This window comes from Mobula birostris, chromosome 6 (assembly GCF_030028105.1).
Source record: "Mobula birostris isolate sMobBir1 chromosome 6, sMobBir1.hap1, whole genome shotgun sequence".
Classification (NCBI taxonomy): Eukaryota; Metazoa; Chordata; class Chondrichthyes; order Myliobatiformes; family Myliobatidae; genus Mobula; species Mobula birostris.
In genome coordinates this window covers 31,890,331-31,915,954 of record NC_092375.1, presented here as the reverse complement: position 1 = coordinate 31,915,954, position 25,624 = coordinate 31,890,331, and the positions used below count along the sequence as shown (strand labels likewise).

The following is a 25,624-nucleotide window of genomic DNA, read 5'->3' as shown; positions in this document are numbered from 1 at the left end:
CTGGCTATTGTGATTCTTAAATTAAAACAGTGTAAAAGAACTTAAGGCTTTGTTGTTGCGTGAATGAAATCGCCGGAGAGAGTGTTACTGGCAGATACAAAGCAGCTTCTTTATTCGACAAAACAAGGTACAGCAGGCGTCATATGGAGATGCTTTCGGTGGAAAGGTCTGCTGGCCCAAGGTGGGGCTCGATATTTATTTGCTAAGCACAAAGGACAATTTCATATTTACAAAGTATAGACAATGCTTCTTTTGAAGCTACATACAAACTTCACACCTTCTAAATCACATCCATCCCACAGGCGCCAGCAGCATCTGGACTGGGATCTGCAGCTTTTAGGAAATGCATTGTTCCAAATTATATCCACGATACGATTATCAAGGAACAAGACAGGTAGCCAAAGCCATTTGCTAAATGTAAATGACCTAAACCCAAAAATCACTCTAACACATTTATTATCAAAATGTGTATATATTATACAACCTTGTGATTTGTCTCCTAACAGACGGTCTTGAAACAAAGAAAACCAAAAAGAACCCATATTTTTTTTAAAAAAAACAAAGACCATCAAACACCCAATGTGCGGGGGGTGGGTTGGGGGAAAACAAATAATACGAACAATAAATAGCATTCTGAAATGAAGTCCATGGAGGGTCAGTCCCTAAAGATGGTTCAGAGCAGAGTGGAGAAACAAGTTAAATGGGCCCGTCCCTCACCTCATGCCTGGACAGCTAGCAGTACTCGGAGATAACCTGCTGGCTTAACTTTTAATTACAAGTATAAATTCTTACTTTTGCTTGCAGGACTTTTATAGGTTCTGTTCCCAAGAATTGTCCATAACCCAAAAAGTTCATAGGGTCAGAAATGATCCAATACAACTGTGACAGAGGAGTGAGCAAGTGTTGGAAGAGCTGCTATTAACACTCAAGTGTGAGTTTGCTCGTTGCTATCACTTGGCTTGATGTGTTTGGGGGGGGGAGGGAGGTGGAGGGAGGGATTTGTGGGGGGAAGTCATGCAGAAAAGCACTATCCCTGTCCAGTAACTGCACAGTAACAGACAAATCCATCCACGTCCACCCCCCTGACTAGTATGCATGAACAAGCTGTATGTCTGTCTAAGTTCAAAGTAACTTTATTACCAAGGTACATCTATGCCACCATACTTTTTTCTTTCTTAGAAGCCCTCCATTGGTCAGGGTGGGCAATCGATATTGTGCCTTAGCTGTCTTCAAGATGTGCAAGCCACGTGTGATGAAGAAATACTCAAATGGCAAAACAGTACAACCGTGGCAGACAAGGGATGTCAAAGCTCATGTAAAAGCAATACAGAGGGCATACAACAAAGCAAAAATTAGTGGGAGGATAAAGGATTGGGAAGCTGTTAAAAACCTACAGAGAACAGCTAACAGAATCATTAGGAGGGAAGCTGAAATGTGAAAGCAAGCTAGCAAACAATATCAAAGTGGGTTGTAAAAGCTTTCAAGTATGTTAAATGTAGGGATGAGAGTGGATATAGGACCACTAGAAAACGAGATTGGAGAAATAACAATGGGAACAAGGTGCTGGCAGATGAACTAATTGATATTTTGCATCAGTCTTCATTGTGGAAGACACTAGCAGTGTGCCAGATGTTGAAGGGTGTGAGAGAAGTGGGTGCAGTTAGTATTACAAGAGAGTGTCATAAGGTGGTGGCTGGGAACGGACCCAAGTGCAAGACACAGACACTGAAGTACTAGGGACAGGACTAGGATACAGGGTGAGGGCTAGGACATGGACACGAAAACCGGGAACCTGAAACAGGATTGGACAAGAGATCTAGGAGCCCGGGCTTGGACTCCGAGTCAGAGACTGGACAAGGACCCAGAACCTGGGTCTTGCCTCTGGCTCGGATCCCAGAACTAGGCAAGGACGTGACTTGGCTGGCAGGCAGGGCGAGGCTTGAGACTTGGGGATGAGGCTGGAGACCAGAGACTTGGGGCGAGGCTTGGGGTCTTGAAGCTCCTCCTGGGCAGGGCGTGGATCACCTCGGCAGGGCGTGGATATCCACCTGATGGAGGCAAGGGACAGGAAGGAACAGAACCCACCCCAGGGTAACGGCAATCTGGCCTGACTTACCCGAAGGAGGCAAAGGGCAGGAAGAGGCAGATCGACTGCGCTGGCCGCTAACCCCAGGTAGGGTTAGGGTTTTGCTTGGGTTTAGGATTAGAGTTAGGGTTGGACGCCTGACAACCCTAGCTCTGCCCCTCATGTGTCGTTGCCATGTCACCCGTTATATATTAACATGGGTGGTGGTGGGAAAGGGAGTTAGGACTTGATGCCGGCTAGCTGCGTGGTGGTGGACACATGAATAACGTAGTCCTTAGGCAATTGTCATTGAATGAGCTTTATTGAAATGATTAGCAATGTAGTCAGTACAGTACAGATAGGTTTCATTATACATTCATACAATATCAAGCTTGTCTTGATGTTGAAGTGACACTCGGTACCTGAGCGGTACTGCACCGCGGCGGTGTGCCTGGTACTTTGCCTGGTGTCTGAAGTTCGAACTCCACATCCGACATGTCGAATGAGCAGGGTACAGTAGTTGTGTCTTTAATTTCTCTCTGCTTAATTCTGGCAGTAGATTCTGCGTAAGGGAAAATATCTTTTACTTTAGAAGCATCGAATTCTTGCTTGTTAGTGTCTGGAAGTGTTTCTAAATTCCACTGAGATACTGGGAACTTAGGTTTGTACTCGCTCTTCATGTAAATCCTAATGTAACCCTCAACAGACTTAACAATGCTAACGTCAGGTGAGTAGCCTGGATCGGACTTCATGAGGATCTGTGGTGCCTTTGCATTGAACGCAATGTTCATTAGCAAGCCGTAAGGAAAATGGACATGGTCAGGTGTCCGAAGGACAATCCTGTCAGTAGATTTCCATGCAGGTGTCACTTTGAATCTCCCTGCATTAGGGTCAACTCTTTTCTTTTTCGTGGCGTGTGCAGAATCCCTGCCAACTACTTCAGTCTGAGTGCTGTCAGCGACATTTGGAGCAAAATTGGAAGGGAGAAGACTGGCAGGAGCCTGGAGTTTTTCTACTACCCATGGTCTGTCGACTTGTAAGCTCGCATTGTGGAAAGGGTTGCAGCCAAATTTGAAGTTACTAAATCTGCTAATCTCATTGCTTTGCCATGGGCCATTGGCATGGACAGTATACGATATTGTTTTGCCCTCATCTAAAACCGCATTGTTTTCCATGACCGGGTCCTGCGTGAGGTCCTCATTCCAGTAAGCAAATACCAGTGACTTGTACACAGCCAGAGGATCGATTGGGAAGTTATTGGGATTTAAGCCGGAGCAATAGGGAAGTCTCTCCATGTCACGGACCAGACTATGACAGTACCCACCCCCCTATGGGAGCCTCCTGGTGACCAAACAGGCTATCCAGGCTATGGATGACCCGGCCGGGTGGGAGGGTATTTAACAGAAGGGAACCCCGGGTGGCAAGAGGAAAACGACACTGTCTGTGTCCCTGGGTCCATGGTTGGCTGGATCTTGCTGTCATACGGAGGTGGCTGGGAACGGACCCAAGTGCAAGACCCAGGCACTGAAGTACTAGGGATAGGACTAGGATACAGGGTGAGGGTTAGGACATGGACATGAAAACCGGGAACCCGGAACAGGACTGGACAAGAGGATTGGAGCCCAGGCTTGGACTCTGAGCCAGAGACTGGACAAGGACTCTGAACCTGGGTCTTGCCTCTGGCTTGGACCCCAGAACTAGGCAAGGACATGACTTGGCTGGCAGGCCGGACGAGGCTGGAGGCTTGAGACTTGGGGCGAGGCTGAGCTAGAGGCTTGGGGTCTTGAAGCTTCTCCCAGGCAGGGAGCGGATCTCCACCCGACGGAGGCAAGGGACAGAACTCACCGCAGGGTAATGGCAATCTGGCATGGCTTACCCGTCAAAGGCAAGGGACAGGAAAGGACAGAACCGACCGCAGGGTAACGGCAATCTGGCCTGGCTTACCCGTCAGAGACAAGGGACAGGAAGGGACAGAACCAACTGCAGGGTAACGGCAATCTGGCCTGGCTTACCCGATGGAGGTAAGGGACAGGAAGGGAGCTAGGTACAGGGTGACTCCCAGACAAGACTTCAGGCGAGGCGAGAGTTACCAGAAAGACAAGGCAAGGCCTCAGGCAATGCAAGGTGAGACAAGAACTTCAGGCGAGGCGAGAGTTACCGGCAAGACAAGGCATGACTTAAGGTGAGGAAACAGAAGGCAGGGGAAGAGATACAAGGAGTAAGGACAAGAACAATCCAGAAGCCACACTCTGGTCTCTGGAGATATTTATGCAGCCAGCCCCAATGAGAATTAGCTGCTTCAATTAGTGCTCAACAGGAACAGGAAAACCTGGAGCAAGGGTCGATGGACTGGACCGTGAACCAGAATGCGGACTTCACGGACTGGACCATGACAGAGAGGGCATACAAGGAAGCCAAAGCTAGTGGGAAGATAGAGGATTGGGAAGCTTTTTTAAAAACTTGCAGAAGGAAACTAAGAAGCCCATTAGGAAGGAAAAGATGAATTGTGAAAGGAAGCTGGCAACTAATATCAAAGAAGACACTAAAAGCTTTATTAAGTATATAAAGGGTAAAAGAAAGTAGAGGGTAGATATAGGACAGATACAAAATGATGCTGGAGATATTGTAATGAGAGACGCAGAGACGGCAAAGGAACTGAATGTGTATTTTGCATCAGTCTTCACAGTGGAAGACATTTGCAGTATACCAGACATTCAAGAGTGTCAGGGAAGTGAAGTAAGTGCAGTGAAAATTATGACTGAGAAGGTGCTTAGGAAGCTTAATGGTCTGAGAGTGGATAAATCTCCTGGACCTGATGGAATGTACCCTCGGCTTCTGAAGGAAGTAGCTGGAGAGATTGCGGAGGCATTACGACGATCTTTCAAGAATTGATAGATTCTGGCATTATACTGGATGACTAGAAAATTGCAAATGTTTCTCTGCTATTTAAGAAGGGTGGGAGGCAGCAGAAAGGAAACCATAGACCTGTTAGCCTGACATCGGTGGTTGGGAGGTTGTTGGAATCAATTGTTAGGGATGAAATTATAGAGTACCTGGAGGCACACAACAAGATAGGCCAAAGTAAGCATGGTTCCCTGAAAGGTAAATCCTGTCTGACAAACCTACCGCAATTTTTTTTGAGGAAATTACGAGCAGGGTAGACAAAGGAGATGCAGTAGATCTGGTTTACTTGGATTTTCAGAATGCCTTTGACAAGGTGCTGCATATGAGGCTGCTTAGTAAGATAAGAGCCCAAGGAATTACAGGGAAGTTACCAGTGTAATCCTCGGTTCGGCGAGCGGCTTAATCTTGGGATGACAGCTCCAGCCCGGCCAAACTTAAGAAATCTCGTTTGAGTGGATGCCGCGCGATGTGTCCTCTGTTGCAAATCAGCACCACGAAATAACAAACAGTACACAATATGCAATTAAACGATTGAACTTTATAATTCTTAATTTGACTAAATGGTTAGTAAAGAAACAAAAAAAGGGCCCACTCTCATGAAACAGTCTAATGTGCAACGTTAGAGCTCACAGTGTCATCCATTTGTTCCCGTCGACCTCCTCCGAGCGTAGCCGACCCTCGGACCTTCGCTCCTCAGTCTGCTCCATCCAGCGGTCTACCAACTCTCTCCATTTGCATCCTCTCTCTTCATCACTCCCTGACAAAAGACTGTGACATCCCTGCTCCCAGCCACACAAGAAAGAACATCCCCCTCATTGGCTAACATGCCCCCTTATCTCTAGTCATAACCCAAACATTACTGCTACAGAGAAACCATTACCTTAGCAGTGGAACATTACAGAGAAGCCATTACATTAGCCTTAGCAGTGAAATATTACACCGAGACCATTACATTAGCAGTGAAACATTACAGCGTGCTACACTAGCATGGGTGGAGCATTGGCTGATTGGCAGAATACAGAATGGGAATAAAGGGATCCTATTCTGTGCAGTTCCACAGGGGCTGGTGTTGGGACCGCTGGTTTTTACGATGCATGTCAATGATTTGGACTATGGGATTACTGTAATGGATTTGTGACTAAATTCGCTGATGATACAGTGATAGGTGGGGGAGTGGGTAGTGTTGAGGAAACAGAGACTTAGATAGTTTAGGGGAATAGCCAAAGAAGTGGCAAATGAAATACAATGTTGGAAAGTGTATGGTCATGCACTTTGGTGGAAGAAATAAATGGGCAGATAGGGATCAGTTAGGGAGATGAACTGAGGAATGGCAAATGTGTTTCAACGAAAATAAGTGTGAGGTATGTATCTCGACTGTCAAACCAGGGTATGCTTTATACAATGTGTGGCAGGGCACTGATGAATGTAATGTCATGAGTATCTGGAATGAGCTGCCAGAGGAAATGCTCAAGGTGGGTATAATTGCAATGATTAAATGACATTTCGACAGTTCAAGGTAAATTTATTATCAAAGTACATATATGTCACCATATACAACTCTGAGATTCATTTTCTTGCGGGCATACTCAATAAATCCATAATAAAACATAGAAATAGAACATAGAATAGTACAGCACATTACAGACCCTTCGGCCAACAATGTGCCGACTCTCAAACCCTGCCTCCCTGTAGCTCTCATCTATGACTGCTTCATTCTCCCTTATGAGTCGAAGGTCATCCAGCTGCTGCTCCAGATTCCTTACATGGTCTTCCAGATCGCCCAGCCGTATGCACTTCAGGCAGATGTGACTCTGTGGGCGAAGGGCGTTCCCCCAAGACTGCCACATCTCACATGAGAGGCACATCACCGTCTCAGGAGGCATTGTAAAGACTAACTGCGAGCAAGCTTCTCGTCGAAGCCTCTCGAGTCAAAACAATAACCATAATTGAATCAATGAAAGACCGAACAAACTTGGGTGTTCAACAGGTGTGCAAAAGACAATAAATTGTGCAAATACTAAGAGAAAGAAATAATAATAATAATAAATAAAAAAGCAATAAATATCAAGAACATGAGATGAAGAGTTCTTGAAAGTGAGTCCATAGGTTGTTGAATCATTTCAAAGACTGGCAAGTGAAGTTGAGTGAAATTATCCCCTTTGGTTCAGGAGCCTGATGGTTGATAGGTAATAACTGTTCCTGAACCTGGTCATGTGAGTCCTGAGGCTCCAGCACTTTCCTCCTGATGGCGGCAGCAAAAAGAGAGCCTGACCTGGGTGGTAAACATCTCTGATAATGGATGCTGCGTTCTTGCAACATTTTTTATTGAGTGCTCAAAGGTGGGGAGCGGCCATATCTACTGCTTCTTCTTCAAAGAACGGGGTTCATTTCTTCCACCACTGATGCTGCCCTCATCTATAACTCCTCCATTTTCTGGATATCTGCAATCACCACATCTTCCTGCTGACTTAAAAAGGATAGAGTTTCTCTCGTCCTCACCTGCCACCCCATAAGCCTCTGCATCCAACATATCATTCTCCGCAACTTCCGCCATCTTCACTGGGATCCTACAACCAAACTCATCTTTACCTCCGTCCTACACTCCACTTCCTCCATGATTCCCTTGTCCACGTATCTCTCCCCACTAATCTCCCTCCTGGCACATATCCCTGCAAACAACAGAAATGCTACACCTGCCCATTCACCTCCTCCCATACATCCATTCAGGGCCCCAAACAGTCCTTCCAGGTGAGGCAACACATCACTTTTGAATCAGTTGGGGTCATGTATTGTGTCCAGTGCTCCCAATATGGTCTCCTCCACATTGGTGAGAGCCAATGAAAACTGGGGACCCCTTTGCTAAGCACCTCTGCTCCATCTGCCAAAACTGGGAATTTCCCAGTTACCAACCATTTTAATTCCTATCACATTCCTGTTCCAAAAGGTCGGTCAATAATTTACCTCTTTTGATCTATTCATGATTATAAATTATTTCCAGTGTGAACAGTAACTGTTCAAATGACACAAACAGTAGCACTGCATTCTTTATTTCCTTAATGATTCAGTCACTTCATTTAATAATAGATCTGATAGGTATTTTATATTTTATTATATGAGCTTCCCATCAACAAGATGGAATTAACTCGTAATATTCTCTGTCCAGCCATTCTTTAAGATGAATTTTGTGGTGAATTCTATGAATATGTTGAATGCATAACTTTGCAGATAGCTTTAGACATTGAGTATTAATTCAAAAGCTTTTTGGAAATCCTTTTACATTTTCTCCATGTGGTATCGTTCTCATTATTTGTAGTTACTGTGACAGCTGTTTTAATTCTGTGTTATTTAATAGCTACCCTAAATATAAATCTATTTTAATGCAGTTTTCAAAAATAACTATTATTTAACATTTGTACTAGTAGAAACATTTATACTGTGCAAATTGTGTGTTATATTGCAATAATTATTAGAAGTAGATATCACCTTGTATTGTGTATCTATCGTAATATGTTGTTCTCTCAAATTAAAACTTTAAGAGGATGTATTTAAGGTAAACAAATGAAATTGTAATAAAGTATAAATTGTTGCAAAAGAGAATTAAAAAAATTGATGACATTCATCTGTCCTGTTTAGAATCAGGATTAGATTTATTGTCACTGACTTATTTGTGGTGATCTTTTTCTGTGGGCAGGACAGTGCAAAGATATAAAATTACTACAAATGACAAATAAATACGTAGTGCATATCCAAAGGGAGTAACGAAGCTGATGGACCATTAAGAAATTAGAATCAGGTCCACACGGTAGGCTTATTCTGAAAGTTAGAAGGCATGGGATCCAGGGAAGTTTAGCCAGATGGATTCAGAATTGGCTTGCCTGCAGAAGGCAGAGGGTGGTGGTGGAGGGAGTACATTCAGATTGGAGGATTGTGACTAGTGGTGTCCCACAAGGATCTGTTCTGGGACCTCTACTTTTCGTGATTTTTATTAACGACCTGGATGTGGGGGTAGAAGGGTGGGTTGGCAAGTTTACACACGACACAAAGGTTGGTGGTGTTGTAGATAGTGTAGAGGATTGTCAAAGATTGCAGAGAGACATTGATAGGATGCAGAAGTGGGCTGAGAAGTGGCAGATGGAGTTCAACCCGGAGAAGTGTGAGGTGGTACACTTTGGAAGGACAAACTCCAAGGCAGAGTACAAAGTAAATGGCAGGATACTTGGTAGTGTGGAGGAGCAGAGGGATCTCAGGGTACATGTCCACAGATCCCTGAAAGTTGCCTCACAGGTGGATAGGGTAGTTAAGAAAGCTTATGGGGTGTTAGCTTTCATAAGTCGAGGGATAGAGTTTAAGAGTCACGATGTAATGATGCAGCTCTATAAAACTCTGGTTAGGCCACACTTGGAGTCTGTGTCCAGTTCTGGTCACCTCACTATAGGAAGGATGTGGAAGCATTGGAAAGGGTACAGAGGAGATTTACCAGGATGCTGCCTGGTTTAGAAAGTATGCATTATGATCAGAGATTAAGGGAGCTAGGGCTTTACTCTTTGGAGAGGAGGAGGATGAGAGGATACATGATAGAGGTGTACAAGATAATGAGGAATAGATAGAGTGGATAGCCAGCGCCTCTTCCCCAGGGCACCACTGCTCAATACAAGAGGACATGGCTTTAAGGTAAGGGGTGGGAAGTTCAAGGGGGATATTAGAGGAAGGTTTTTTACTCAGAGAGTGGTTGGTGCGTGGAATGCACTGCCTGAGTCAGTGGTGGATGCAGATACACTAGTGAAGTTTAAGAGACTACTAGACAGGTATATGGAGGAATCTAAGGTGGGGGCTTATATGGGAGGCAGGGTTTGAGGGTCGGCACAACATTGTGGGCCGAAGGGCCTGTACTGTGCTGTACTATTCTATGTTCTATTATCACTAATATATGTTGTGAACTTTGTTTTTTTTTCGGTAGCAGTACAGTGCAAAAGTATTATGAGTTATAAATAGTGCCAAAGATGAATAAGGAATGGTCAAGAAGAAAAAGCTGTGAATTGTTGAGCCTGAGCCTTTAGGCTTCTCTGCAATTAACTTGCGTTTTAAAGCTTTCTGCCAATCACTATCTGACAAACAATTTTACTAACTGACTAACAGAGCTGAAAATGCTGGGATATGGATTTTGCCAAAGGACAAAGGCAATTCAGATGCAGCTACAGTACTTCAAATAGTGAGAGGGAGGCTGCAATTACTCCCAAATTTAACCTGGACTCTTTCAGGCTACCCAAAATGAAGGCAGTTTAGGAATCTGTGAACCTAAAATACGTACTTGGATAAGATTAGTCCATGCAACAGAATCTAAACCAAATCTTCCATGTCAGGAGGGAGACGCGCTTCACTCACAAACTCTCGAACTTGCAATTCATTAAAAGTCACAAACTGGAGGATCCGACCAATAGCGAACGTAAGAGGGCGCATGCGTGCCGGTGCCGGCGTCCCTGGGTCGCCTGTCCAGTTCCGAGTTACTTTGCCCTGACGGACGCTCTTTGTACCAATACAGCTCTTTGGCTTTGGAAAGCTAGCTCCGCCATTTGTCAGAGTGAAACATGTCCCAGTTTGTGCAAAAGCTCCACCGAGTGTTCAGCCCACAGGCAAGAGAGATGGAGCGGTTTGAGGAAGAGGAAGTTGGGAGCTGGGGTTTGACAGGTTGGTGCCGCTGCGCCGGGAAGTCGCATTAATTCCCCAACCACCCGATCCCTCTGCTCGGTGTCCACAGTGAACTCTAATCCTCTCAACTTCGGACCACCCCTGCGCTGAGCTCTTCTCAGTCAGGACCTGCATTAACCCCTCCCCTGTTACGTCGGCAATAACGCTATCCCTTGCTTGGCGTCCACGTTTAGAGTGCATTCCCTTCTCTGATGTTTGTAATAATCACTCCTCCCCAGCTCAGTTACCTTCTCGGTGTCTACACTCATTCCTCCCAACCCGAAACTGAAATATCTTCAAAGACCACTACTACTACCCTCATCCCCATCGCCAGCTCTCAGTACTGTCGCTTACCTGGTTATCTCCTACTGTCAATTTCTACTTCTTGCTGATTACATTAACCTGGATCGCTCAATCACGGGAAAACAAGAAGCTTTGGATTCTGGAAATAGAACATAGTGCACAGAATAGAACAGAACAGATCCTTCAGCGTGCAACGGCATCAAACAGAGTCCTGAATGAAACAGAATCTCTTCTGCACAAACAGTAAAAGAAACATCAAGTTCTAGAACTGCTTTGCAGGTCAAGTTGCACTTGTGGAGAAAGAAATAGCCAATGTTTCCGATGTTGACCTTTTATCAGAAGAATACTCATAAATTGACAAAGATTATCATACATTCTTTTTAAAATCTAGAATTCTAGTACGTCACTGCCAGATTTTGCTAAATATAGTTTCTGATCTTATTTTTATATAGAATTGAAAATGCTCTTTTCAATTTGGTAAGTCTGTGGGAACACATTTCAGTGATGGTACAACAAGATCGTACTTTAGATGGGAGTTTCAGTGAGACCAGGTGCAAAAGCAACAGTACTTAAAGTGCTCTTATTTTTATAACATTTTACTTAAAATATTCCCATTGTGCCACTGGCCTTTGAAACTGCTCCATAAATTAGTTTCCATCCGAGGGTTTTGAGAAGGTAGCTGAGAATATCCTCTCTTGATACGCGAACTATATCTTGTTCGAAAACTTGTTTGTGTCACTCGACTATTTAACGGATGAGACAGAATACAAGATCAGTTAAATTAACATCCGTCATTAGGAAATTGTATGGTGGTATAGACAAGACTGGTTGGGAAATTTCATAATTAGCAGGACATATTCTGGCTAATTGGCAAAATGTGCTTAGTGGTTGTGTTCTACCATATTTGGGGGCCTCAACTTTTCATTATTTATTAATACAATTAGCATTCATGTTTCTTGATGCGGTTACAGCATACTCTACTGAAATCAACATAGATAGAAGCAAAAATATATGAAAAGTTATTAATAGATTTTGTAAATGAGCAGAATGTGTAAGAATGGATTTCAGTATCTGCAAATCAGAGGCTATTTCTGCAGCTGAAGAGTAAAGTCTGCTTTCTAAATGGTATCAAGTAAGACATAGTAAACTTTTGTAGGGATATGGGGTTCCACACACACACAAAATGCATCAGCTGGTGGCACTCTTGCATTATAAAGCTAGATTTTCAAGTCTCGTTCCAGAGACAAGCACAGAGAACTAGCAGCTTTTCCAGAAAGGTATAAAGTCAAGAAACAGTGCTGTCTTTTTATTTTAAAATGGGATGGGATTTTAACTCAAAGTCCCACCAACTTCCTTGGGTGGATCTAAAAGATACAATGTCACACATAAAGGGGCAAAATAGTGACTCTTAATTAGCCAGTGACTGGTTTAAAGTTTTGAACATTAACTGCAATGTTTAAAAATCCTGTGCTTTCATGCTTAAAGGCTCCTTTCCAGAAAACACAAGAGTACAATGAGAACAGTAATTGTGTATTAATTACAGTAATAGTGATAGTCTGGTGGTGATATCATATTTATGGAAGCTTAGATATGCAGCATTTGGGAATCAAATTAAAGAGGCTAGGCGTGAGGAGGTTAGTTCACTGCAGGGGGATGGGAACCAGTGCAGAGAGGCAGAGGGGTGTAAAATGAGGGTAGAAACAAAAAGTACTATGGAGAAAAGTAAAAGTGGCAGGCCAACAAATCCAGGGCAAGCATTAAAAAGGGCCACTTTTCAACATAATTGTATAAGGGCTAAGAGAGTTGTAAAAGAGCGCCTGAAGGCTTTGTGTGTCAATGCAAGGAGCATTCGTAATAAGGTGGATGAATTGAAAGTGCAGATTGTTATTAATGATTATGATATAGTTGGGATCACAGAGACATGGCTCCAGGGTGACCAGGGATGGGAGCTCAACGTTCAGGGATATTCAATATTCAGGAGGGATAGACATGAAGGAAGGGGAGGTGGGGTGGCGTTGCTGGTTAAAGAAGAGATTAGCGCAATAGAAAGGAAGGACATAAGCCGGGAAGATGTGGAATCGATATGGGTAGAGCTGCGTAACACTAAGGGGCAGAAGACACTGGTGGGAGTTGTGTACAGGCCACCTAACAGTAGTAGTGAGGTCGGAGATGGTATTAAACAGGAAATTAGAAATGTGTGCAATAAAGGAACAGCAGTTATAATGGGTGACTTCAATCTACATGTAGATTGGGTGAACCAAATTGGTAAAGGTGCTGAGGAAGAGGATTTCTTGGAATGTATGCGGGATGGTTTTTTGAATCAACATGTCGAGGAACCAACTAGAGAGCAGGCTATTCTGGACTGGGTCTTGAGCAATGAGGAAGGGTTAATTAGCAATCTTGTCGTGAGAGGCCCCTTGGGTAAGAGTGACCATAATATGGTGGAATTCTTCATTAAGATGGAGAGTGACATAGTTAATTCAGAAACAAAGGTTCTGAACTTAAAGAGGGGTAACTTTGAAGGTATGAGACGTGAATTAGCTAAGATAGACTGGCAAATGACACTTAAAGGATTGACGGTGGATATGCAATGGCAAGCATTTAAAGGTTGCATGGATGAACTACAACAATTGTTCATCCCAGTTTGGCAAAAGAATAAATCAAGGAAGGTAGTGCACCTGTGGCTGACAAGAGAAATTAGGGATAGTATCAATTCCAAAGAAGCAGCATACAAATTAGCCAGAGAAAGTGGCTCACCTGAGGACTGGGAGAAATTCAGAGTTCAGCAGAGGAGGACAAAGGGCTTAATTAGGAAGGGGAAAAAAGATTATGAGAGAAAACTGGCAGGGAACATAAAAACGGACTGTAAAAGCTTTTATAGGTATGTAAAAAGGAAAAGACTGGTAAAGACAAATGTAGGTCCCCTGCAGACAGAAACAGGTGAATTGATTATGGGGAGCAAGGACATGGCAGACCAATTGAATAATTACTTTGGTTCTGTCTTCACTAAGGAGGACATAAATAATCTTCCAGAAATAGTAGGGGACAGAGGGTCCAGTGAGATGGAGGAACTGAGCAAAATACATGTTAGTAGGGAAGTGGTGTTAGGTAAATTGAAGGGATTGAAGGCAGATAAATCCCCAGGGCCAGATGGTCTGCATCCCAGGGTGCTTAAGGAAGTAGCCCAAGAAATAGTGGATGCATTAGTGATAATTTTTCAAAACTCGTTAGATTCTGGACTAGTTCCTGAGGATTGGAGGGTGGCTAATGTAACTCCACTGTTTAAAAAAGGAAGGAGAGAGAAACCGGGGAATTATAGACCGGTTAGCCTAACGTCGGTGGTGGGGAAACTGCTGGAGTCAGTTATCAAGGATGTGATAACAGCACATTTGGAAAGCGGTGAAATGATCGGACAAAGTCAGCATGGATTTGTGAAAGGAAAATCATGTCTGACGAATCTCATAGAATTTTTTGAGGATGTAGCTAGTAGAGTGGATAGGGGAGAACCAGTGGATGTGGTATATTTGGATTTTCAGAAGGCTTTTGACAAGGTCCCACACAGGAGATTAGTGTGCAAACTTAAAGCACACGGTATTGGGGGTAAGGTATTGGTGTGGGTGGAGAGTTGGTTAGCAGGCAGGAAGCAAAGAGTGGGAATAAACGGGACCTTTTCAGAATGGCAGGCGGTGACTAGTGGGGTACCGCAAGGCTCAGTGCTGGGACCCCAGTTGTTTACAATATATATTAATGACTTGGATGAGGGAATTAAATGCAGCATCTCCAAGTTTGCGGATGACACGAAGCTGGGTGGCAGTGTTAGCTGTGAGGAGGATGCTAAGAGGATGCAGGGTGACTTGGATAGGTTGGGTGAGTGGGCAAATTCATGGCAGATGCAATTTAATGTGGATAAATGTGAAGTTATCCACTTTGGTGGCAAAAATAGGAAAACAGATTATTATCTGAATGGTGGCCGATTAGGAAAAGGGGAGGTGCAACGAGACCTGGGTGTCATTGTACACCAGTCATTGAAAGTGGGCATGCAGGTACAGCAGGCGTGAAAAAGGCGAATGGTATGCTGGCATTTATAGCGAGAGGATTTGAGTACAGGAGCAGGGAGGTACTACTGCAGTTGTACAAGGCCTTGGTGAGACCACACCTGGAGTATTGTGTGCAGTTTTGGTCCCCTAATCTGAGGAAAGACATCCTTGCCATAGAGGGTGTACAGAGAAGGTTCACCAGATTGATTCCTGGGATGGCAGGACTTTCATATGAAGAAAGACTGGATGAACTGGGCTTGTACTCGTTGGAATTTAGAAGATTGAGGGGGGATCTGATTGAAACGTATAAGATCCTAAAGGGATTGGACAGGCTAGATGCAGGAAGATTGTTCCCGATGTTGGGGAAGTCCAGAACGAGGGGTCATAGTTTGAGGATAGAGGGGAAGCCTTTTAGGACCGAGATTAGGAAAAACTTCTTCACACAGAGAGTGGTGAATCTGTGGAATTCTCTGCCACAGGAAACAGTTGAGGCCAGTTCATTGGCTATATTTAAGAGGGAGTTAGATATGGCCCTTGTGGCTACGGGGGTCAGGGGGTGTGGAGGGAAGGCTGGGGCGGTGTTCTGAGTTGGATAATCAGCCATGAATATAATAAATGGCGATGCAGGCTCGAAGGGCCGAATGGCCTACTCCTGCACCTATTTTCTATGTTTCTATTTTTCTATACTATATCCTCTACAGTCTTACTGTATGCAGAAATGTTTGCCAATCTCTATAAATTGGTCAGGAATCAAAGGTTGAGCACGGTGTGACTACTGTCCTGAGCTGCATATGTTTCAGTGCAAGAAGTATTGTTGGAAAGGTGGATGAGCTCAGGGTATGGATCAACACCTGGAATCATGACATTGCAGCCATTGGTGAGACTTGGTTGCAGGAGGGGCAGGACTGGCAGCTCAACGTTCTGGGGTTTTGTTGTTTTAGACATGACGGAGTGGGAGGGGTTAAAGGAGGAGAGGTGGTATTACTAGTCAGGGGAAATGCCACAGCACTGCTCCATCAGGACAGACTGGAGAACTCAACTGGTGAGGCATTATGGGTGAAAATGAGAAATAAGGTAGGTATGACTATGTTACTGGGGCTATATTACAGACCACCCAACAGTACTAGAGATTGAGAAGAACAAATTTGTAAAGAGATCACAGATCGTTGCAAGGAACATAAGATTGTGATAGTAGGTGATTGTAACTTTTCACATATTGACTAGGATTCCCATACTGTAAAAGGACTAGATGGGATAGTGTTTGTCAAATATGTTCAGGAAAGTTTCATTAATCAGTACGTAGAAGTCCCAGTGAGTGAGCGTGCAAAACTGGATTTGCTATTAAAGAATGAAATGGCAGGTGACAGAAGTTTGTGTAGGGGAACACTTTGCATCTAGTAACCACAATGCCATTAGATTTAAAGTTAATATGCAAAAAGATAGGTTGAGATTTTAAATTGGAGAAAGGGATCTGGGAATACAGGTCCATAATTCATTGAAAGTGGTTTCACAGTTAGATAGGGTCATAAAGAAAGCTTCTGGCACATTGGCCTTCATAAATCAATGTATTGAGTACTGGAGATGGAATGTTATGTTGAAGTTACATAAGACGATGGTGAGGCCTAATTTGGAGTATTGTGTGCAGTTTTGGTCACCTACCTACAGGAAAGATGCAAGTAGGATTGAAAAAGTACAGAGAAAATTGACAGGGATGTTGCTAGATCTGTAGGGCCTGAGTTATAAGGAAAGATTCAATGGGCTAGGACTATATTCCTTAGAATGTAGAAGATTGAGAGATTGATAGAGGTATTCCAGGTTTTGAGGGGTATGGATAGGATAAGTGCAAGCAGGCTTTTTCTGCTGAGGTTGGGTGGGACTACAACCAGAGATCATGGGTTAAAGGAGAAATGTTTAAGGGGAACATGAGGGAAAACCTCTTTACTCGGAGGGTCGTGAGAGTCTAGAATGAGCTGCCAGTACAACTGGTGCATGCGAGCTCGATTTCAACGTTTAAGAGAAGTTTGGATAGGTGCATGGATAGTAGGGATATGGAGGGCTATGGTTCCAGTGCACGTCGATGGGAGTAGGCAGTTTAACTGCTTTCAGCATGGACCAGATGGGCTGAAGGGCCTATTTCTGTGCTGTTCTTCTCTATGACTCTAAATGCAAAGGTATGGTTTTAACCATTGAACCAAAAGAAACTTGAGAAGGTAGAAATGAGCAACTGTTGAACCAATTGAGGATTTTAATGAACCTAAAGTACTATGCAATATGTTTGATGCCTTTTTAAAGCGTTCTGAATTATTCTTTTCATAATCTCTGCTGCTCCATTATTCATGGAGGTACTCCACTGCATTACCTTGCAGAGAATGAAGATTACATAGTCATGATCTCTTCAGTGACTCTCTAAGCTCAAGGGGCCAAGGGCCAAGTGGTTTATCCTATGTCTGTATCTTTATCAAACCTTTGGAATTCTCATGCAATCTTTCATGTCTCTGATTTGGAATATAATCAACTAATATTGACGTTTCTTGTTTTCCTAAATGTGTATAGTTGCCCCAAAGTTAGAAATACACATGATCTTACAACCTCACGATATACATTTCCTATTTCTCACAACCTGAGGTGAAATTTTCTTCACATTGATTCTTTTATTTGGCACCTGATTATAATGTAGGTCTCTGTTACTTGTCATTACTTTCCTTTTAGGTATAAATCTCCATTCGTACCAACTTAATGGCCTAAACTGGCTTATTCATTGCCACACTATTCAACACGGTAGCATCCTTGCAGATGAGATGGGTCTTGGTAAAACATGTCAGGTAAGATAACCTGTCCAGAACTTGTAACTGCATTAGTTTTAATAAACAGGTGATTTTGTAGTAAATACAGTTGTAAGAAAAAGTTTGTGAACCCTTTGCAATTATGTGGTTTTCTGCATTAATTACTTATAAAATGTGGTCTGATCTTCATCCAAGTCACAATAATAGACAAACACAATCTGCCTAAACTAATAACACACAAACAGTTGCACTTCTCATCAATACTGAATACACCATTTAAACAATCGCAGTCTAGGATCAAAAAAGTATGTGAACGCCTGGGGTAATGCCTTTTACAAAAGCTATTTGGAATCAGGTGTCCAATCAATGAGATGAGATTGGAGGTGTAGGATTGCCCTATAAAAAAGACATACAAAATTAGGTTACTGACAGAGCCTGCTCTTCTCAAGAAAGATCTGTTTATGTGCACCATGCCTCGATCAACACAACTTTCAGAGGACCTTAGAATTGTAGAGATGCATGCAGCTGGAAAATACTACCAAAAACGTTTCTGAAGACCTGAGTGTTCATTAGTCCACAATATGAGAATTTGTCTACAAATGGAGGAAACTCAGTACTGTTGCTACTTTCTCTAGGAGTGGACATCCTGCAAAGATCACACCATGAGCACAACATGCAGATATCCCACCTCTCCCGGAAGTTCCGGGAGTCTCCGGCATATTGATGGCAGCTCCCTGACGCCTGCAAATTATATACAATATCCCGGAAATCGATTTTTGTTGAGAGGGAGAGGAAGAGGGAGAGCTCAATGCATCCTGATTGGTCTCACTTTGTGCTAAGTAGACCTATCAGTTTTCTCTGTGGGCGGGCTTTACAGTCGACCTCAAAAATAATAACAGTATTGCTTGCTGCACTGTTTGCAACAGTGATTTTTCTATTGCCCATGGTGGGTTAAAATGTAAAAGACATGTTGAGATGAGTTTAACAGGTGTCATTCGTTCATTAGCATAGCTAACGTTATTTAAACTAGCTGGCTAGCTGCTAAAGAGCTACTCTATTGATGTCCTACGTGATGAGGCTAAACTCCCTGTGTAAAGTTGTAATAGAATAAAAAACGACTCCATGATAATATAATATAAGTACATATTTTAATGTCACATTTTCTGCATGTACCCAACTTGGTTTACAGAATAGACAAAATCACTAAACAAAGTATTACATACACCCTTGGTGGTCGACTGGGGGGGCGGGGGTGCTACCTCCCTGAAATGAGCTTTTGCAGGGTGGAATATCTGAACACGCAATGCTGAAGGAGGTGAAAAAGAACTGAAGGGGAGCAGCAAAAGACCTGCAGAAATCTTGAGAACTTGCTAAAGTCTCTGTTCATGTGTCAACCATAAGAAAAACACTGAACAAGAATGGTGTTCATGGAAGGACACCATGGAGGAAACCATTGCTCTCCAAAAAAAAATTGCTGCACATATCAAGTTTGTAAAAGACCACCTGGATGTTCCACAATGCTTCTGGAACACTGCTCTGTGGACAGATGAGACAAAAGTTGAACTTTTAGGCAGAAATGCACACTGCTATGTTTGGAGGAAAAAGGGCATTACACACCAACACCAAAACCTCATCCCAACTGTGAAGCATCATGGTTTGGGGCTGCTTTGCTGCCTCAGGGCCTGGATAGCTTGCAAATGTTGAGGGAACAGTGAATTCAAAATTGTATCAAGACATTTTACAGAAGAATGTCAGGGTGGTGGTCTGTCACCTGAAGCTTAATAGAAGTTGAATGATGCAACAAGACAATGATTCAAAACACAAGAGTAAATCGACAACAGAACAGTTTAAATAGAAGAAAATTAGTTTTTTGGAATAGCCAAGTCAGAGTCCAGATCTTGACCCAATTGAGATGTTGTGGCATGACCTGAGGAGGCTGTTCATGCAGGGTATCCCAGAAATATTGATGAACTGAAACAGTTTTGTATGGAGGAATGGTCTAAAATTCCTCCTCACTTTGTGCGTCTGATCAGCAGTTACAGGAAATGTTTGGTGGAAGTTATTGCTGCTAAAGGAGTTTCTACCAGTTATTAAATACAAGGGTTCACATACTCTTTCCAGCCTGGACTGTGAATGATTAAACAATGTGTTCAAGACGTGAAAAGTACAATTGTTTGTGTGCTATTAGTTTAGGCAGATTGCGTTTGTCTATTATTGCGACTTAGATGAAGATCAGACCACATTGTATGAGTTTCTAATGCAGAAAACCAGGTAATTAGAAAGGGTTCACAAACTTTGACTTGTAACTGTAACTTTATGATTCTTAACATGACATAAAAAGAATTGGAGCAGGTATAGTACCCTGGAAGGTATAATACCCTGTCTATTATTTTCATATTCGCTACAAGCTTAGCAACAAAACAGAGTACAGTCTGAGGGTTCAATCCTAAGAATAAATACTTTAAAGTATTTGAGAGATTTTAATTTAGATAACTAAAGACAGGAATAATGGACAAATTGGATTTTAGTTAAGACCTGTTACACAATGACATGTTCACATTTCTTTTCAGTCAATATCATTTCTCCTCTATCTAACTGGAAAACAAAAGGAGAAAGGTCCTTTCCTGATCCTGTGTCCGCTGTCTGTACTAAGGAATTGGACGGAAGAAATGGGAAGGTAAAACAATTATTTCTCATGTTTCCTGGGTTACTCTGAATTAGAGTTTCTTCTATTTTCTTGCTTCTGGTCCTGCTCTCTTTTTGTTATTTCCTTGCAACTGCCCTGTCAACCTTTGGTTGAGAGATTAGTAAAATATTAAAGCGGTAATTGAAGAAGAAAGAAAATTTGCTTGCCCAAGAACCTGTCAACTAGTTGTTGCTTTGAGTTGTGTAAAATCAGTAACAGTTTTTAGTTTGCATTGACTCCAGTGGAAAGTTAGATTGGACTGAATCAATAATGCATTTTTGCAATGTGTAAGTTACTCTTTGTTTATAAGTGATATTATAGAATTTTATTAAATGACAGAGTGTGATTTCCTTGTCTAACAAGATGTTTGTGTGCATTACAGTTCCTGTCATTGAGAAATAGAGCATGGAAACAGGCCCTTTGGCCGAACTGGTCCATGCTAACTACAACATCCTCCCTGTTAGTCCCAGTTGCCAGCATTCGGCCCATAACCCTCCAAGTCCCTCTCCTTCATGTTTATATTCAACTGCTTCCTAAGTGTTGCAAATACACCTGCCTTGACCACTTCCTCTGGCAGTTCGTTCCAGATACTCACTACCGACTGTGAAAGGAAGGTATCATTTAAATTTTTCCTCTCTTCTCTAGTTTTGAATTCCTTCATCCTTGTGAAAAATATGACTGTCCATCTTATCCATACTCATTATAATTTTATAAACTTTTATGACATCACCCCTCATTTTCCTACGCTCGAAGGAATAACAATCCAGCATGGCAAAGCTCTCCCTATAAGCAAGTACAGGATAAAAACTTGTTTCATATGAAGGTCAAGAATCTGTTCAATGAAAGTGGATTTTGGTTTGAGGCCAGATCTGTTTGCCCTGGATTACTGAGATGTATTCCATATGAAACAAAGTGGCAGATGGGCTTATACATGTCACTCAGCTCAGTCAGGAGATGCATCAAGGACATTGAAGTCAGAGGCTTCTTTGTGCATGGATAAATGCTGGCAGTTCCTTCCATTCCTTTGGCCAGATCTTATAGTTTTAGCTAAATTATCCTGTGAGGTGCATTGGAAATAAACACAAATCTTGCACTCTGGAAATCCTTAACTAAACTTGTTTAAGTTCTCTATTTTCCCTTTCCCTTTATTCAAGTTACAATAAGCCATACATGAATAAAATATATAATGGTAATTGATGTCTGCATCTTTATTAATGCAACTTGTCGTTCTAATCATCTCCTGAATCAAAAGGTTACAACCCAATCTCGAGATGACCCTATGACACAATCTAGTGCAGTACTGAGGGAGTACTACTTAGAAGAAGAACAGAGGATTTTTCTCCACTGTATTAGCCAATATGATCTCCAATTACACATAAAACAATTATCTTCAATTTTGGGCCCTTGTGCTCTGCTGTTTTTCCAACATTACAAGTCTAACCACACATATAAGCTACTTGCAAAGTGTTTTGGGACTTTGTTAAGATCAGCTGTGCTATGTAAACTGCTTCATTTCTTTTCTTTTCCTTTTGTTGTAATTAATAACCGTATGGTGTGCCACTGGAGCAGAGCTATGCCTAAGCAGATCCTCATGTCGGAGCTTCACTGTGTTCTAGCACCACAACGCTTTTATTATACTAGTTAATTTATTCTGCAGATTTGCTCCACGACTTTCATATGTTGTGTACAGCGGAGACAAAGAAACAAGAATATCTGCACAACAAGACCTGGAAAATTGTAATTTTCATGTACTGCTTACCACATACGAGGTATGAGGGAAGACGAACATTCTCCTCAATATAGTTTGCAGGATCAGTATATTGTCTTCATATGTGTTTTTATATCTCAAGTATGATTGAATAATAGTAATTCATTATTGACGTCCCTAGACTAATTTTTGTCTGCATGTTGTTACTTCATTCATTTGATTTAAAGTTAACCAATGTTAACTGTCTTTTAATGTGAAACTTTTGTTTAGGGTAGAGCTGCAAGTGATTTTGAGAATAAAATACTGTATTATATAATGAGTCAACCTATCATTTTAAAACAGTAGTTTTATATTGTCACAAGTTTAATGCTAGATGCTCACAATATGTAAAAACAAAAGGTTTGTTGTTGGCTTAGACATATCTTCTTAATCAAATTCAAAACAACTTCCTGATTAAGTGATAAACATTTGTTTGCTTTAGATTTGCCTGAAAGATGCATCTTTTCTGAGAAGGTGAGTTACTCTGTAAATTGGATAAATTATTTTAGCCCTAATTTAGTTCCAAAATAGTAAAATATTATTAATATTGTTGGTAAAGTAGTATGCTTGCACTTATTAAAGGCTTTTCTGTTACCAAATTATGATCTAGAAAGCTTTATTTGATTTAGTCTAATGGAAAGTAAAAAGAATGCCTTTGCATGGACTTTGTATTTATCTATGCACTTAACATTTCCAACATTCACCTGCGCATGGTAAAATTGAGATACTGGACTGATTCACACTGGCTGAGACTGTTGTTCAGCCATTCACACACAAGTAAAGAAAATAAAATGCTGGGAACACTCAACAGGTAATGTGGAATCTGTGGAAATAGAAACAGAGTGTACATTGCAGATCAAAGACTTAAGTGCTTTCACCATTTTCTGTTTTTATTTCTGATTTATAGCATCTTCTGGTTTTTGGATTCTTTGTTTAAGTAAATCACAGAGTTGGGTAGACATGCTGTAAGACTGAGTGTTAGATTTTACCAGTAGAGGGAAGCCTTAAATTATTTCTGCAACATTTCATCCTAAATCTACATCTTATTGCACACACTTAAATTGTGTCTTTTTTATACTCCATAATTCACTGAATTAAGTGAATGATCAAAATTACTGAATATAAAATGAATGATTACTTTTGCAAATGTTGTAGAACCTTACTGTGCATCTGTTAATCACAGAGCTTTAAAAGATGTATTCTGAAGGTGGTCAAAGATTCTATGGTGCAAGGTAATACTACACAAAAGGTGACAAGTAGCAACCAAAAGATACAAGGTGGAATTAATCAACTTTTCATGTATATACTTTAAAACTAAAAGATGCCAAAACAAACACTCAAAGACACGTTTATTCCAGGGAATAAAGGCAAGAGACAAGATTAATTTTGGTGACCAAACTTACAAAAAGACAGTGCAAATGTGTACGTATATTCCCAGGTAGTTTAATAAATGTGTTCAATTTATATAGGGAAACAAATTAATAAGTAGTCTGTCAAATATGGACAGAACTTTCTTCTAATGGAAGAGACCAGGCTTGTGGGAACAGGTAGAAAAGTAAAGGCTAAGATCAGATCAACAGTTATTTAATAACTGTGAGGCTTTCCTGATGGCTCACAAGAAAGTGTTTTGGCATTTTGTGATCCACGATGGAAGGGTAGGAACAGTGAATAAAGGAAATTACTGAAGGAGGAATTAGATGCTCCAATCCAGGGGTTCCCAAACTTTTTTTTACACCGTGGATCCCTACATTTAATCGAGGGGTCTATGAACCCCAGGTTGGGAACCCCGGTTCCAGTCAGTGTGGTGTGCATTTAGATTGATGGAGAGACAAAAATGCATTGGAAGGCACTTGATTATTTTTGTGAAATGTGACTCTGAAACATTGCATATAGTCATACATGGTTCATTTAGTAAAGATGTGGTGCCTGCCAAAATGACTTTAAAATGAGATTTGTAGCAACTTAAATACAGAGCAGTGAATATTGCTGAAGAGGTGCTAAAGTAGCTGCATAAATACGTTTGTCAGTACAGTGAAGCCAAAGGGAAATTCACTTTGCTTTTACTGTTTTAAGTACAGTCTATTTCATGTCAAAGTTTTGAATTAACTTTATTTTATAGTGGTCAGCCAACACACAGAATATGGTATATAAAACATTATCTAAGCAGAACAATACTCTTGGAATCAGGCCAAGTAAGCATTACCTTCTTGAAAAGCACATCATCAAATTTTCTATGGCTATCCAACAACAACAATTAAGTCTAAATGTGAAATTCCTTGAATTCACAAATTTGGCTGTGATTTAAATCAGAATAATTATGAGTAAATAGCAGTTTAAATTATCTTAGTTTCAGGTCTTCAACTAAACTGATATACTTGTATTACTTAAAGATTAATGTGCTCTGTTCCAGGTTGAACTGGAATGTCCTGATTGTGGATGAGGCCCATAGGTTAAAGAACCAGAACTCTCTACTGTATAAGACTCTGAAAACTGTAAGACTTGTTTAAAGATACATTTTTCACAATTGCTGAGATTGCCACATTCTCAGTTTCTCTCATTTTTTCAATTCTGTATCAATGTAGTGGTATAAAAATGGAAATGTGCTTATCAGTGATTGATTGTTTATTGCTAGTTTTCAGTACGATTCACACTTTTGTTAACTGGAACACCAGTACAGAACAATCTTCATGAACTCTACTCACTGCTGAGCTTTGTGGAACCAAAGGTGTTCTCGGCGGATGAAATTGATGAATTTGTTAAACATTACAGCAGTGTAGAAGAGAACACAGAAAAAGGTAAGTTTGCTTTGGAGTGGTAAATTATTTAATTTTATCATGCGGGGAAGCTACGTAAGATATTCTATCCAGGATACCCTTCTTTCAATTTGTGTAATGCATCAAATGCAAATGAACTGCTGGGTAACCCCTAACTCTGGTACTGGTGCTCCTGAAAATTGTATCTTCTTTCTGACAATACTGGCAATTACTGTGCATGACTTGCAAAAATGGCAAATTAAATGTGAGAAATTATAGATGTTTGTCATAGCATGTTATGTTGCAAGTAAAACCATAGGTTAAGACACAATTGATCACTATTTCCAATTTAATAATATTTTACACTACCGGGATTTAGGTTTGTTAACAAGAGGAATCTTCATCTATGGGTGATGCAATGTGACAACCTTTGCCCCAAATAGCCAAGGGTACCTCCACACACGAGGAACTCTGCAGATGCTGGAAATTCAAGCAGCACACATCAAAGTTGCTGGTGAACGCAGCAGGCCAGGCAGCATCTCTAGGAAGAGGTACAGTCCACGTTTCGGGCCGAGACCCTTCGTCAGGACTAACTGAAGGAAGAGCTAATAAGAGATTTGAAAGTCGGAAGGGGGGGGGGGATATCCAAAATGATAGGAGA

The 25,624-nt window shown here is 41.6% G+C and overlaps 1 protein-coding gene across 5 annotated transcripts in view; it reads left to right on the top strand.

The window, feature by feature from the left end:
* The first annotated feature begins 10,441 nt into the window (after nt 1-10,441).
* Nucleotides 10,442-25,624, top strand: part of chd1l (chromodomain helicase DNA binding protein 1-like) — a 102,338-nt gene continuing 87,155 nt past the window's right edge. For all 5 annotated transcript variants that reach the window (XR_011886284.1, XR_011886283.1, XM_072260116.1 and 2 more), the window contains exons 1-7: nt 10,442-10,654; nt 17,704-17,816; nt 20,348-20,454; nt 22,121-22,232; nt 22,653-22,684; nt 24,621-24,702; nt 24,843-25,005. Coding sequence is in view for 3 of the 5 variants with exons in the window: in XM_072260116.1 (XP_072116217.1) it covers nt 10,555-10,654; nt 17,704-17,816; nt 20,348-20,454; nt 22,121-22,232; nt 22,653-22,684; nt 24,621-24,702; nt 24,843-25,005 (709 nt within the window). In the remaining 2 variants the exon portion in view is untranslated. The remainder of the gene's footprint in view (nt 10,655-17,703; nt 17,817-20,347; nt 20,455-22,120; nt 22,233-22,652; nt 22,685-24,620; nt 24,703-24,842; nt 25,006-25,624) is intronic.